This window comes from Rosa chinensis, chromosome 6 (genome assembly GCF_002994745.2).
Source record: "Rosa chinensis cultivar Old Blush chromosome 6, RchiOBHm-V2, whole genome shotgun sequence".
Taxonomy (NCBI): Eukaryota; Viridiplantae; Streptophyta; class Magnoliopsida; order Rosales; family Rosaceae; genus Rosa; species Rosa chinensis.
In genome coordinates, this window is record NC_037093.1 from 69,278,405 (window position 1) to 69,292,416 (window position 14,012).

The 14,012-nt window shown below is 38.9% G+C and overlaps 1 protein-coding gene across 2 annotated transcripts; it reads left to right on the plus strand.

Annotated features, from left to right (window-relative positions):
• Window positions 1–801: 801 nt before the first annotated feature.
• On the plus strand, window positions 802–7,472 carry LOC112172525. Of its 2 annotated transcripts, none has more exons than XM_024309909.2 (9): window positions 802–1,510; window positions 1,608–1,751; window positions 1,834–1,916; window positions 2,582–3,036; window positions 3,668–3,831; window positions 4,185–4,270; window positions 5,502–5,668; window positions 6,527–6,832; window positions 7,084–7,472. In XM_024309909.2, the coding sequence occupies exons 1-9, from the start codon at window positions 1,202–1,204 to the stop codon at window positions 7,269–7,271; spliced, it is 1,902 nt and encodes a 633-aa protein (XP_024165677.1). In that variant the 5' UTR covers window positions 802–1,201; the 3' UTR covers window positions 7,272–7,472. The 2 variants fall into 2 exon arrangements, with proteins under 2 accessions (XP_024165677.1, XP_024165678.1); XM_024309910.2 differs by having other exon boundaries at window positions 5,535–5,668.
• The last annotated feature ends 6,540 nt before the right edge of the window (window positions 7,473–14,012 follow it).

A 14,012-nucleotide genomic window follows, 5' to 3' on the forward strand; every position in this document is an offset into this window, starting at 1 on the left:
CTGTTCTTAAAACTGACCTCGTGTACTTTAGAAGCCATGCTTCATATGAAGAGCTGTAGGGAAATTATGAAATGCATTGAAGCATCGATTATAAAGGTAGTTCGGCTGCGGTAGTGGTAGACATGTAACGGACTGATGGTACAGTAGTAGAAAGAGACGCCTCATGTGGGGTGTCAAGAACATGAACTCTGCGTATCCTTGTGCCATTCTGTTATGCTATGGGTGAACTACAAGCTCGAAAATATTATACAAGCAAAAGGCACTTTTCCATGTTTCAATAGTTTGGGTATTCCTTGACTGTTACGGTATGATTTTTTTTTATCTTTTTCATGTTATGATAGTATTCCTAATTGCTTCAAAGATGTCACTCCAACCTATCGTTATAAATAGGAATCGAGAGAGATCAACTTGACATACGAAGTCATAAGAAGATAAGCTAAAGGTGCGTGAGATTACATTTTTTTTTTTTTGAAAAGGGAGTGAGATTAAATTTAATTTTGAGGAGTTGAGAAAATACAAAGGATTATGAGAGACACTCAAACCCAAGTAAAGACCAACCAAAGCTCGCATTGGTGGGATTTGCTGTATTATAAGAGGTACATCTGTGTTTGACATATCATCTATGCATTCCCTATTTAGTATTTACCATATCATTATTGTCCATTGATGGTAACTAAATTGGGCAAGTATTCTTATAAGATACGGTGTTCATACGCACAAAATACAACTCAAGAATTGGAAGCACCATTGTGTAAAATAGCAAAAGAAGTCTGCCCACCTATAAAAGCTCCTGTTTTGCGTTTCAATACGTTATCTGGTCCTCTCTATTTACTATTTAGCCTAGCCCTACTTGTTTGCAAACGTAACCAACTCGCTCATCCGCCATAGCTCCTCTCATTGTGGTTTTGTTTGTACATACAATATCTATTATTAGGTCTCCGTTTGCGCGAGTCGGAGCCGATTCGATTTTTGCAGAGAGTCGACGACGACGTGAAAATCTGAGTGTTGGAAGGAAGGAACAAACAGATGGTAGGCGGTGGAAACAGGAGAGACGAGGGCTCGCTCGTCATCAAGAACCAAATATTTACTATTTACTGTAGTAATTAAATCTTACCCCACTTAATTATCTTTCTTACCCCGTATATATAAATTTTGAAATCCCCAAAACCCAAAACCCGAAACCCTTGGCCGCTTAGCTGCCATGGCTGAATCTCCTATACCAGAAATTCCGATTATTCCTGAAAGCCGGAAAAGAAAGTACAACGACGACGGCGACGAGGCAGCACTGTCGGGGCACCTAAAACGCATCGTTTTATCACTAAGCAAGCCGTCGACTCTGCTTGGCATCGGCGCCTCAAAACCTAGGGCGGTGCACCGCGCCAAGCTCGAAAAGCTTCTCCGGAAGCTCGTGATTCACCACAACTGGGTCGAGGCCAGCGGCGTCCTCAGCGTGTTGCTCGGCGGCGGAGCCAGCGACAGGTCGCCGGCGAACAACCGCTTCTTGTATTGGGTAATGAGTTTAGTTTAGCCCCCTGGTTTTGAATTTGAATAATTTTGGGGCGAAATTGACAATGTGATGGTTGTGTTTGTTGGGATTGGGGGGCTAGGTTTTGCTGGAAATGGTGGAGCGGTTGTGTGAGATGGAAAAGGAGGAGCGTTTGCCTGGTAATTACTCCAAGGAGGTGTGGATTAAGAATGTGTTTGAAGCTTGGGAGAAGAAGAATGATAAGATGAAGGCAGAGTTAGAAGAGGTATGGAGTATTTGCATTGTGTTTTACTTATGCACATGGTTTCGGCATTTGTTCAGCCATGAAGGTTTTTGCTTTTGTGCAGTACAGACATGCTGTTGAACTTGAGCGCATCTCGCTCTCGCTTGCAAAAGGGAATCTTATGGAGGCTGAAGCCGGTGCTTTCGGGTAAGGTTGTTATTTTTGGGTTCGACTAGTTGCAAAAATTTGCTACTATAATGGTTTACTGTGCTTGACTGAGGAATTGAATCAGAATACCCTGCTTTCGTAATGTAGAAGTCTAATGTAGCCGGAACATTTTAGAAATCTATTTTGTTTCTGTTTCATTATTGCTAGAGTAGTTTGGTGTCTTGTTCTGATTCTTAACTTTAAGCTTGCTTCTTTTTTGTTCTGCAAGCCGGTTAAGTACTGTTCCAAATTGATTTGTCTGAGAATGAGGTTTCTAGTGTACTATGGACCATGTTATAAGAATGTATATGTAATTATGTATATTTATAATTTTGTTTTCAACTTGTTTTTGCCCCAGTATGCCATATTCTGTTTCTGTTTTCACTTCATATAGTTTGCATTCCCTTGATACTATTTACTATATGGTGGAATAATCATCTTTTTTTTTTTGTGTTTTTTTTTTTTTTCGACAAAGTTATTTTATTGTTTGTTATTTTCATCTTTTATAATGTAATATTTGAGGGAAGACTATTGGTGTAAGCAAAAGGAGTTTGTCAAATTACTTACTTTTACTTTAGCTGCAAATGGTATCTCTAAGGCAATACCATATGATATACATCATCTGAAATTCTGAATGAATATTGCTTTTCATTTTTATTTTCCAGTCTCATGCAAGCACATGGTTTTCGAAATGACCCTCTTCGAAATATGATTGTCGGATTGACATTCCAGCAATTGTGGTATTCCAAGCTCCCAAAAGAGATGCAGTGGAAGGAGGCTGACCAGTTTTACACTAGGGAATCAAATGAACGAGTTGCAGGCTCAGAGGGGCATGGCTCTATTAACAGTAACGAGGCTGGTAGCGCCATTCATTGTGATTCAGACACCTCTGTCATGAATGATAAAGTAGAGAATGTACCACCTATTGTTGCTGTTGATGCTGACAGTGGCTTACATAGAGAGATCTCTGTGGAGGTTGTTGACATGGAAGTAGAAATTTCTCCACTGAAATTTGAGACCCAAAATTTCTATGCGGACTCTGCTGAAAATTCAGAAGATGAAGCTGCTTTATCTGATCATGGTGGTCAAATGCAGTATGCTCCCATTTTCTCTGAACTTGGTAAGAATAAAATTTCCTTCATTCTGACTGAAGTAATACTTGCGTTTAATAATTGGATTTCTTTGTATAAGGAAAAATATGGCTTGTCCCTGTACTGGTCTATGTGCATCAGGGGAAATGAACGACTTCTCCAATTTAGTTTTGGATTATTTAATTGTTTGTTTACACTGCTTATCGAATGCAAATTTTCTCGTGGAGTCTTTGCATGATTATCAGATACTGATTGTAGTAGCTTCGATATTCCAGTATATTTAAAAGGAGCTGTTATCCATACTATAAAAGTGTCATCTTCAGCTCCTTCTATTTCAAGTTTTTCAGAAATACCATCTATTGATAATAACTGATAAGGGATAGAAGCAGCGTGTGGTAAAGAATGGATAAGAGTGCAGGATGACATCTTCCTTACGAAAATTTGGAATTCAACAAAATGAAAACCAAATGCATTATAGTTCATGGATAACAAAACCAAATCTAGTCTCTGTGTGTGTGTGTGTTTGCGCGTGCGTGCATGCTCTGTTTGTGTGTGTAGTCTAGATATTCTTAGGAGTTTATTAGCTTCATATATCTGTGTTCTATTTGTTACTAGTTCATGGACTTATATTTATACTGGATTTGTCATTCATAATGCCAGAGGGGTTGGAGTCATTGTTACTGCCCATACGATTGCCAGAGTCTCTCGATAATCATGAAGATAAGAATATTTTTAATGACTATTACAAGGATGCAGTGAAGTACTTACGACATGCTCTTCACTCTTCACCCCCGGTATTGGTAGCCTTACATCCTTTGATACAGGTGAGCACTTGTTTTAGTAAAGAAGTAACATTATCTTTATTTGATTTCTGTGAAAATATACATGCAAATTTTGTGGTCTTCCTGTTAGAATTTTGGGTTAATGTACGTGCAACCATTAGTCTGATATTTTTATTGAGAAAATAGGCTTCCCCTGTAAAATCTGTTTTTAATGAGGAATATAAGAGCATTCACTGGATGCTGGAAAAGAAAAGAGCATTCATCGTTGCATCTACTGATATAGTTACAAGCTTATAGCTTATAGTACGTACTAGAATTCATGTATTTTATACTCTCAGGCTCTCTTTCTTTTCGTTTTTTTTTTTCATTTTTTTCTTCTGTTTTGTGTGTGGCAGCTGTTGCTGATTGGAGGTCAAGTTAAAGAGGCCCTGGATGAGATTGAATATTGTTGTAATTTTTCAAACACAGCGCTGCCTACTCGGTACCACTTTATCTGCCAACTTTGTTTCTATCTTTACTTCTCAGAGTTAATTGTAAAGAGTGAAAATACAAAAAAGGAAATTGAGTTTTGGTAGTTTGATTCTAGAAAAAAGGGATAAAAGGTGAAAGCAATATATATATATATATATATAATATGTATATAACTTTTTACCCGAATGCACTTCTCAGTCGGAAAATAGTGTCCTTACAAGGAGAGAGTTATTGTAGAAAAATAGAATATAAAACCAGTAAACTTGAAATGTTAGAAATGTCTCCTATAGTCCTATGTACCATATGGGTGGAGGCACAACTTATTTGAAAACAAAACTTTACATTCACAGAAAAGAAGTTTCATTAGGTAAAGGCACACCTCATTTAAACCTTGCCGGGACACACACCTCTGCGCTTTTTATAATGACTGGCAGTCTGGTTTCCTTGTAATTAGATTAGACCAGGTATGTTTGGTTTTCTGAACCGTAGAAAGTAGATCCCAGGAGTTGATTTATTAAGAGTTTGACGATTACCAACAGACTAATGATATTTGATGATGTTAGGCTGATGGCTATTATCATGACCAAAACCAAAATTGAGTTAATGCTTCTTTCATAAAAATTTGGCTTATATAAAACACTGAATCTCCATTTTGTCATCCAGATTATCTCACCCAATTGCATTACAACTTCTGATAGATTATTGAGATTCGATACGAGTTTGCATGATAAATTTCCTTGTCTTGAAACTAGCCTGAGCATTAACTCTGGATTTCCCACTGTTCAAAATTCTGATGGTTTTTCATGTGAAATATTGTCTTGGCAGTTTGATCAATTTTGATGATATATAACAAGCGTAAGTTAGGTGGAGATTGTTTGTTAAAATGGACATTGTAATGTAATGGAAGCAGGTTCACATTAGAATGAAATCAAAATAAAATATATTTGTGGAGAATTATCCGGTAAACTAGGAAGAATTGAAATTTGGCAAGGATCATAATTGATATTATTATTTTGATGAAAATTTAGTGAAACTGGTGATTCCTTTTTTTATTTTTTTTCATCAATAGAACACTGGAATATCCTATGGAATGCCTGTACAATGCTCATTCAATAGAGCAGCTACTACCTTAATTCCACATGTTTCCTAATTTTTGTTGCTTTAGTTATGTACATGAGAATTTTTAAAATTTTCTACTCATGCTAGTTAGTTCATGCTCATGTTGCTTATGATTTATGTAGGGTATTATGCTCTAATGCCTACATGTTGGACAGATTAAGGTCTAGTCTTCTGCAGCAATTTGATTCTAATAACAAACCTGTGCTTTCCACTTGTCTGGAGGAAAACTTAAGGAAGGATCCTACATGTTGCGATTCATTGGAAAAGCTTGTTCTGTTGCATCAAAATGGTACATGTTCTTTTTCAGTTTAATCCTATACACAGTTTAGGAGAAACAATAGTCAAGTCCATATTTGTTCCAAGTTCCAATCAGATAGAAGATCGTTATTACATACTTAAAGACTAGTCTGTTCACTATTTAGCATTCATGTGATTACTAATTGTCTTTAAAATTACTTTGAGGACATGGAACCAAGATACATTTACAGTCATGTAATGTTTCTGTAGCAAATGAGTAAAAACTTTGTCTGGTTTAAGTTTTAAACTCCCTGGACGGCCAAATGTTTGGAAGTGATAGGAACCCATCAAAATTTTACTAGTTTGCTGTGTTAATCTTTATTCGGACATTCTGGGAAATGAAACCATGTTCCTATTAGTGAGGGAATAGCTGTTTTCCTGGTTGCCAAACTAAGTTTTGATTTGAACAATCTTTTTTATTTTTTTTATTTTCTTGAAGTATGAGCTTTTTTCTCCTTTCCAAGTGTGCCAGGTAGTAAATGTCTCACGGAGTTACCTAATTTTTTGGTCACTGGGGATAACTTGATTCCATTTCGTAAAATCCCGCCAATTGTATTTGCTCTTTCTTTGATTTTGTGGGGTCTATGTTTTTAGTAACTCATAATTAATACATCTAGACCTTTTACGGTCTTCCATCTTTGTGATTAACAGATTAACTAAAATTTGAAAAATGCAGACTTTCTGTAAAACCATCTAACTGTGAGTGTACTCTCCATTACCATACCATAAATTTTATAATAGATGCAAAGCAGTAAGTTTAATCTTTGTATGTAACAAGAAGTAGATCTGCATTATAATTTAAATTCATTATATCTTGTTACAACAAAATGTCTCTTACGATGTTTTGCAGATAATTATAGTCCTGAGTCCCTGCTTGAAATGATAGCATTGCATTTAGATGCCACCAATGCTGAATACAACATATGGAGAGAGTATGCTATGTGTTTCCTAAAGCTTTCTCAGTATGAAGAGGACAGGATGTCGGTGTGTCTGAATGGAAATGAAGGTGGACATAAACCATGGTACTCTGTTTCTTTCAATAAGACCCCGAAAATATTTATAAAGGGACAATCTGGAAAGAATTGGAAATTGCGCTGTAGATGGTGGTCTACGCAGCACTTCAGCCATGATATTCTTGCATCAGAGATTGCAGCAGGTATATAATCACCTTTATCCCCAAGTTGTCCCAGTTTCTATACAATGAAGGCTCATCTCTGTCTAGGCAAGCTTTGCACAGTTATCTCAATCTGGATCACCTAGCGAGCATTTTTTTATTAACAATATGCATTTGAGAGGAAAAAAAAAACTAACATCTCTTCAAATTGGAATGACATAAATTTTTTTGCATGCATCTGTTCAAACCAAAATAGCCGAAAATGATGTATTGTTGGATTTTATTTGCAACAGGTGATTTGGAGCTCCTAACTCACAAAGCAGCGAGTGCAGTGCATATGTATGGATCAGAGTTCTATTACGTTGTGGATGCTCTTTGCTGCTTAGAGAAAGAAAGTGAGAAGGACTTGCTCTGTTTTTTGCAAATGCACATTCGAAATTCTGTTCGAATTTATTCAAATATACGACAGAGAACTAATTGAGTTTGTGGAAACAAAGCTTGATGATATTGTTGAAAGTTTTGTTTCCCACATTTCAAACGATCAAAATTGAGTCAACGCTAGAAGCTTATACAAATATAAATAGGCATTTTTGTAACAGGGGCGAGAGGTTCATGTTCAGTTCTTGTAAATATTAGAGTAATTAGAAGAAAAAAAATTCAATTAGAAGTTTTTTTAGATTAATCAAAACCTTCATTTATATAATCTGGTTAGAACTTGGAAGTTGGAAGAGATACGTTTTGGGTTGGAGATGAGGGAAGACTATTTAGGAACTATCTGGTGTGTGTGTGTGTATATTTTTTATTTTGGGCAACAGTAAACAATAGCACAATTGACGTTACATCTTGGTGGGCAATTATGTTAGTATTCGACCAAGTTATGTTGGTATAACTAGTCTGCAAGTATGTCTTTTGCATGTATAAGAAAATTGTTTAATTAGAAAATAAAAATAGTAATTTTTTTTAAAAAAAATAAATAAAAAGCCAACACATTCTGAAGTTATATGATACCGGATATCTGCAGAAAAACAAAAACGATTGTGGGTATCTGCCAAAAAAAAAAAAAAAGATTATACTATGGGAATACTATCTCTTTTAATTTTGATTTTTGATTTTGTGATTTACCATATTACTTCTTTCAATATCAAAATTAAATTTAAATTAGGAAAAATGATCATTTACTCAATTTTAGCTTAAAAATTGCTCACTTACCCAAACACTCTAAGACATTGCCCACTTATCCAAACACTTTAAGAGATTATTTCTTTAATGCCCAATTAAGTATTTTTTAATTCATTTTTATTTGTTTTTGGGACAATTTTGCCCTCTCCTTCTTTGTCACTTTGAGAAAGAAGTCATTGGAGACATTGCTTGACTCCGGTGGCGGACTCCGGTGACTGGTGACCGGAATCCGACGACCGGTCACCGAAATCTAGAATCCAGCTACCGGACTGGTGACCGGATTCCGGCGTCTGAATTTATTGCTCCCTAATAATACCTAGTAACCATATTATTGCCCCCCAGTAATCATATTATTGCCCCCCAATACTCATATTATTGCCCTCCAGTGAATTGCATAAACTCCCAAAACCAAAATGAATACACTACGGCACAATTGATCAATTTATATGCATATTATTGCCCCTCAATACTCATATTATTGTCTCCCAATAATCATATTATTGCCTCTAATAATCATATTAGTGCCCCCCAATAATCATATTATTACCCTTCAATAATCGTATTATTAACCCCAATAATCGTTTTATTTCTACATATCTTCTCATACTTTTCAATGCAAACCAGTAATCACATATTCAGATTATGATCCCTTGGCAGAACCCTAATTTGGGTCTCTGTTTCCTCTCATTTGCTCTGCTATCTTCCCTCCTTTCCCCAGCAAACTCCCAACATGCATTCTCGACACCACAAGCCTTGTATAGACATGTGTCCCACCACTCCACTGCTGCTGTACTCATCCTCCTCATCGGTGCCGCCGACCTCACTCTCCAGAATTCATTCATGGATCGGAAACAAAGCCTCATACGCCGGAGAGAACGCCTGGATCCTTCCCTTCAGGTCTCCGTTGGAAATCTCGGTAATCTGCTCCTGCTTGTGCACGTTGATCCACACGCTGATGTGCTGCCGGATCCACTTGATAATGCTGCCGGACTTCCCAATCGGATCAAATTCCCTCTGTGAGCCCCGGAAAAGTTTATCGAGCTTAAACGAAATAGTTCGCTAATTGACTTATCGATTTCGATAAAAGTGAAAGTACTCGAGAATATTTTCAGAAAATCTCGTGAAGTGAAATCTTCAATTTAGAAGTTGGATAATGAAGTACACGTCACGACGAGTTCGTGGAAATTTTCAGAGAATTTTCCGGTGACTGAATTATTTTTAGTGGCTATTCGAAGTTTTGGAATTGTGGAAATTAATTCCAGAAAAAGAAACACGTGGCATGATCCTAGCACTATACCCTTTTCCACCGCTTCATCACAGCCCTTGAATCAATTAAACTTGAGATATATTTACCCCAAGATCAGACCAAGGCTCTAGATTGCTCTAGAGCAACCAGAAAGTTCGAGCTCTCTCAGCAGAGAGAGAGAAACCCGACGACCCGCTAGGCAGCTGACCACAACTCCGGCGTCCCCGATCGACGACGGACAACCACCCTCTTCTTCGCCTCTTCGTAACCTATAGCCTGATGCTCTTGGATCGTCCATGCACCTGACAAGAACGAAGAGCGGACGGTGAAGATCCAAGCTTTCGCCGGCGATTTCTGCAAGTTTCCGGCCACCATTCAAGGCGCATTCGATATGGAAATTCATCCCTTCGTCATAATATACACGATTTGATACTTAGTTTTCGGATTGGAGTAAGTTCTGATGAATTGGGTTTCTGGATTCCTCTCGGTCCGGCTCTGCTCTTCGACGCAGGCGACTTCTCTGGCCTCTCTTGGTTCGCTTCTCATTTCGTCTTCACCTGTTAATGCTTGTCGTTCTAAACTGAAGCTAAATTCCAAAGAATTACTAGCTGGTGTTGGATTCCCAGTTCGTCATCATCCCTGTTCAATCGAGCTTGCTCGAAGTAGCTTTTGAAGGTATATTCCAACTCTCGAACCAAGTTTTGATCTTGGTATGATACTTGGAGGTTAGATGAACTGAATGGGTCGTTTGGCTGAGATTGTATTACGCTTGTTGGTTGCTCAAGGTTGGGTTTAAAAATGAGTGGATAACCTGTTGTTGTGGCCTTGAAATGGATAGTTGGTTGTTTGAATGTGTATAAGCTCGATTGCATGTGCAGAATGGGTTGTGTGTCGATGTGAAGGAATTATGACTATCATGTTTGATTGTGGTTGTTATTTAGGTGATAAAAGTTTAGAATTTATGAATTGGTTGTGGAAAAATCAAAAATGTGGTGAAGCTATAAAGCTTGGGTGTCCATAGTAAATTCCGTGGAATTACTATGCGGCAAAACGGTTAAGTAAATTCGAGATCTTTGGTTTGTTTGTGTATCTCGTGGTTTGATAATACATAAGGAAAGAAATTAATGTTTATACATGTATTGGGTGGCCTTGGTAATCGGGTACACTCAATATATGTTTGGTCGATAACGTAACTTCAAGTCAATGCTCGATAATTTAGGTAATTATCGAGTCTACCTCGATTGGTCAAACATGGTCAAATGGTCAAAGTGGTCAACCCTTGGTCAACTCCTGGTCAAACCAGGAAAAGTTGGTTTAGACGATTTATAAATCGTCGAGATTTCGTTTAATTGTTCAAAAGATATTGACTATCGAAATGTCGGAATTTAGGACTCCAGTTACCTGAGGAACAGAAGGTTCGCAACTCTCAGAGTACGTGAGAGAAAGCATCAGAATCCAGGTAGGGATTCAGGACTCTCCTCGGTTAGTTGTTTTCTTATATCTTGTGTTAAAATGATGCATGATGAGTGGTACGGTTTGGTTATGTTAAAATGCAATGCATACTAACCAAATTGTGAGAGATGTGATGGCTTGAGAGCGAAAGGGGCACTGACTTCCTTGGGTTCGATCCCCTAAACCTCCGGAGGGTTAGCTATACCGATCGTCCGAGTATCTGCAATCAAGGACTCGGTACGTGTGTGTAGCTAGGTAGTGGACGTTCTCGCTACGCTTACCTGGTGATAAATTAATTTGAGGTAAGGTCGTGTAGTGGGTCTATGGGACCGGCCATCAGGTAACACTTGGATTTGGCGCCGTGTTTATTCAAGCATCATGCATCAGTTTTCACGTTGAAAAATATTAAAGTTTGTCATTCATTTTCAATACTTGGTTTAAGCCTATTTTCATACTAGAGCTCCAAAATTTATTTATTGGTTTCAAGCCTAGTCGAGTTAGAGTTCCTGTTGAGCAGCGAGGACGAAAGCTCACCCCTACAACAGTATGAATGCAGGTACTGTGCACTGGTGACGGGACATTAGCGGACGGAGCTGGGTGTGCATAACAAGTTCGGTAAACCCTTGTCTGGAGTTGTGCTAAATCTTATTTCTCAAACTTCGTGCTTCGGGGCTTGTTGTTATCTAGCCTCGGGTTAAACTCAGTTGGATTCTCTTTCATTGAAATCCGTACCCCGTGTGCGTCTTTATCCAGGTTCTGAACAAACAAAATAGTTGCTAGCAATTCAAGTTTTCACCTCAAAAATAATTGCAGCTTCCGCTGTGTTTTACAAAAAGTTTTTCAAACAAAATGCCTAGCGGTTCTCTAGGACATAAATCGAGCGTTCGATTTATGTTTTAGAGACTCGCGGCACTGTGACGTGCTTAAGCTGGTGAGGTGCAGCTTGGGGCGTTACACCCTCTCCTCCCGAACCCCTTAAACCCTAGCCTTCTCCGATCGAACCCGTCTCCTACGCTTCTAAACCCAAACAACACTCCTCCTCACCCGACCTGGACCCAGCTCTGCAATCATCAGCACAAACACAACCGCCGCCATCGTCACAAGCGCCTCCTCACGACTCTCCCGACTCGTCGTAGACCAGAGAACACTCCCGGTTCGTGAAGGACGGGCTTTCCATAAGCCCGGCATCGTACCCCGCCCGGGTGGCTTTGTTGCCGGAAGATAAGGTCTCCGAGGAAGGCGGAGAGGCGAGGCAGGATGATCTGGAGAAGGAGAAGGAGAACCAACGCTGGTGGCGAGTATGCAGGCCACCGATGATGGCCTCGGGAAGCAGAGGGGAGAGAGAGAGAGAGAGAGAGAGAGAGAGAGAGAGAGAGAGAGAGAGAGAGAGAGAGAGAGAGAGAGAGAGAGAGAGAGAGTGGCATGCTTTTAATTTTACAATGAAAATTTGTCTAAAATAGTCTTTTTATTTTTAAATGGGTAAGTGGGCACAATAATCTCTTACTGGAGTAAGTGGGCAATTTTGAAGCTTAAATTGGCTAAGTGGTCACGGCTCCTTTAAATTAACATATGATCTATGGACTATTAGGTTTTTTACACACCTGATTGACAAAGTAGATTTTGTAAAGAGAAATAAAATTCACACACTTCTAAATACTAAATACACATTCCTTTTTTTTCATACACCTAACATCAAATTTTATTAGTATATCAAATTACCAAAAGAGATATCTAAATTGAAATTAAATATAGTTGGAAATTTGAAATATACTATCCCACTAGCGTTTTCTTCTCATCTCCACGTGAATGAAGCTGCAAACTTAGAACGTAACAAGAAACATTTAGCTACACTAATCGATGAAGATTCATAATTCTAAATAAAATTGGTAATGGCGTAATGGTTTTTTATATTGGTGTTTCTCAACCCTCAATTGAGGTATTAGTTCTGCATCTTTGGACTGCCCTAAGTCTTGAGGAAAGAAAAAAAAACTCGAACTGCTTCCTTTGGTCTAGGGATGGAAATTCTTCTCTCGTCCAGTGGTGCTTGGGGTTGACACCAGCCTTGGCTCGTCAATGAGAAGCCGCTGCCGGACAGGTGATATGCTATAGCCCTTCGACCTTTTAGGATTGTTGGCCTGAGGTGTTTAACAGATTGGTTGGCGTTAGTTCTCCAAAGCTTTGCGGTGAGACTGGAACGTCTTCTCCAGGAGGCGATGATGGCACCGTCGAGTTCGTTGGTGGCCAGGACACGGAGGCTCCAGATCGATTTTGGAATTGGGTCTGGCTGGAATCGGGTTTGGCGGCCATGCTCTGGTCAAGGCAGCTTCTCGGTGATGGCATCGTGGTGGGGACAACGGTTTCTTCGAGTCTTGCAGCAAGGGAGGAGTGCGCTTGCGGTGGTGGTTCCGATGGAGGATGGGTGACGGTTGTGCACAAGTAGGGATGGCAATGGGGGGGGGGGTTGGGGATGGGGATCACAATACCATCACCATCCCCGGGGTCATTCTCTACCCCCATCCCTGCCCCAATCCCCAATAAAATTATATTGGGGATTCCCCACCCCCATCCCCACTGGGGACTAAACCTCCAAACCCGCCCCAAATCCCCAATAAGAATTTAATAAATAAAATTTTTTTTCTCATATTGCCTTTTTTAAAATCAAAATCTACAACAAATAAATTTAAAACATGATTAAATTCATAAATCATAATTCATTGAGTGCAAAAGTCAAAACACCATTAAAGTAAAAGTGTAGCCATTAAAGTAAAGTAGTAAATGTATATATTTATGATTTATATTATAAAAAATAAATTAAAATATATATAGTTAAATATATGTATATATTATTGGGGCGGGTTTGAGGATGGAGATCACAATACCATCCCCGCCCCATCCCCAATCTTAGATAGCGGGGATTGGGGATCCCTATCCCCATTCCCCATTTGTCCCCAAATTCTCCCCCATCAGGGGCGGGTATCCAATGGAGCTCCGCCCCTCTGGGGATTTTTGCCATCCCTATGCACAAGGAGGGGATGTAAATTGGGATAGGCCGGCTGTTTTGGGCCTAGGGTTTTGATATTCCTTTGGGTCTGTAGGGACCTATGCACTTTTTGTTGTTTATGTGCCTATTTACTATGTATGTTCATAGTTCATAGGCTCGCTGAATAAGTGAGCACTGGTTGTTTAATAGGTGGTGCTAGCTTACCACGTCCTAAACTTGCCCTAGGATTGGCAAGGGAAGGTATGTATCCGTACCATTTTGGCTTGAGGTGAATGATTGATTTTGGTTCAAAAAATCTACTTGTTCTTATTAAGTTTTTTTTTTTTAATTTTTTTTTTGAAGGA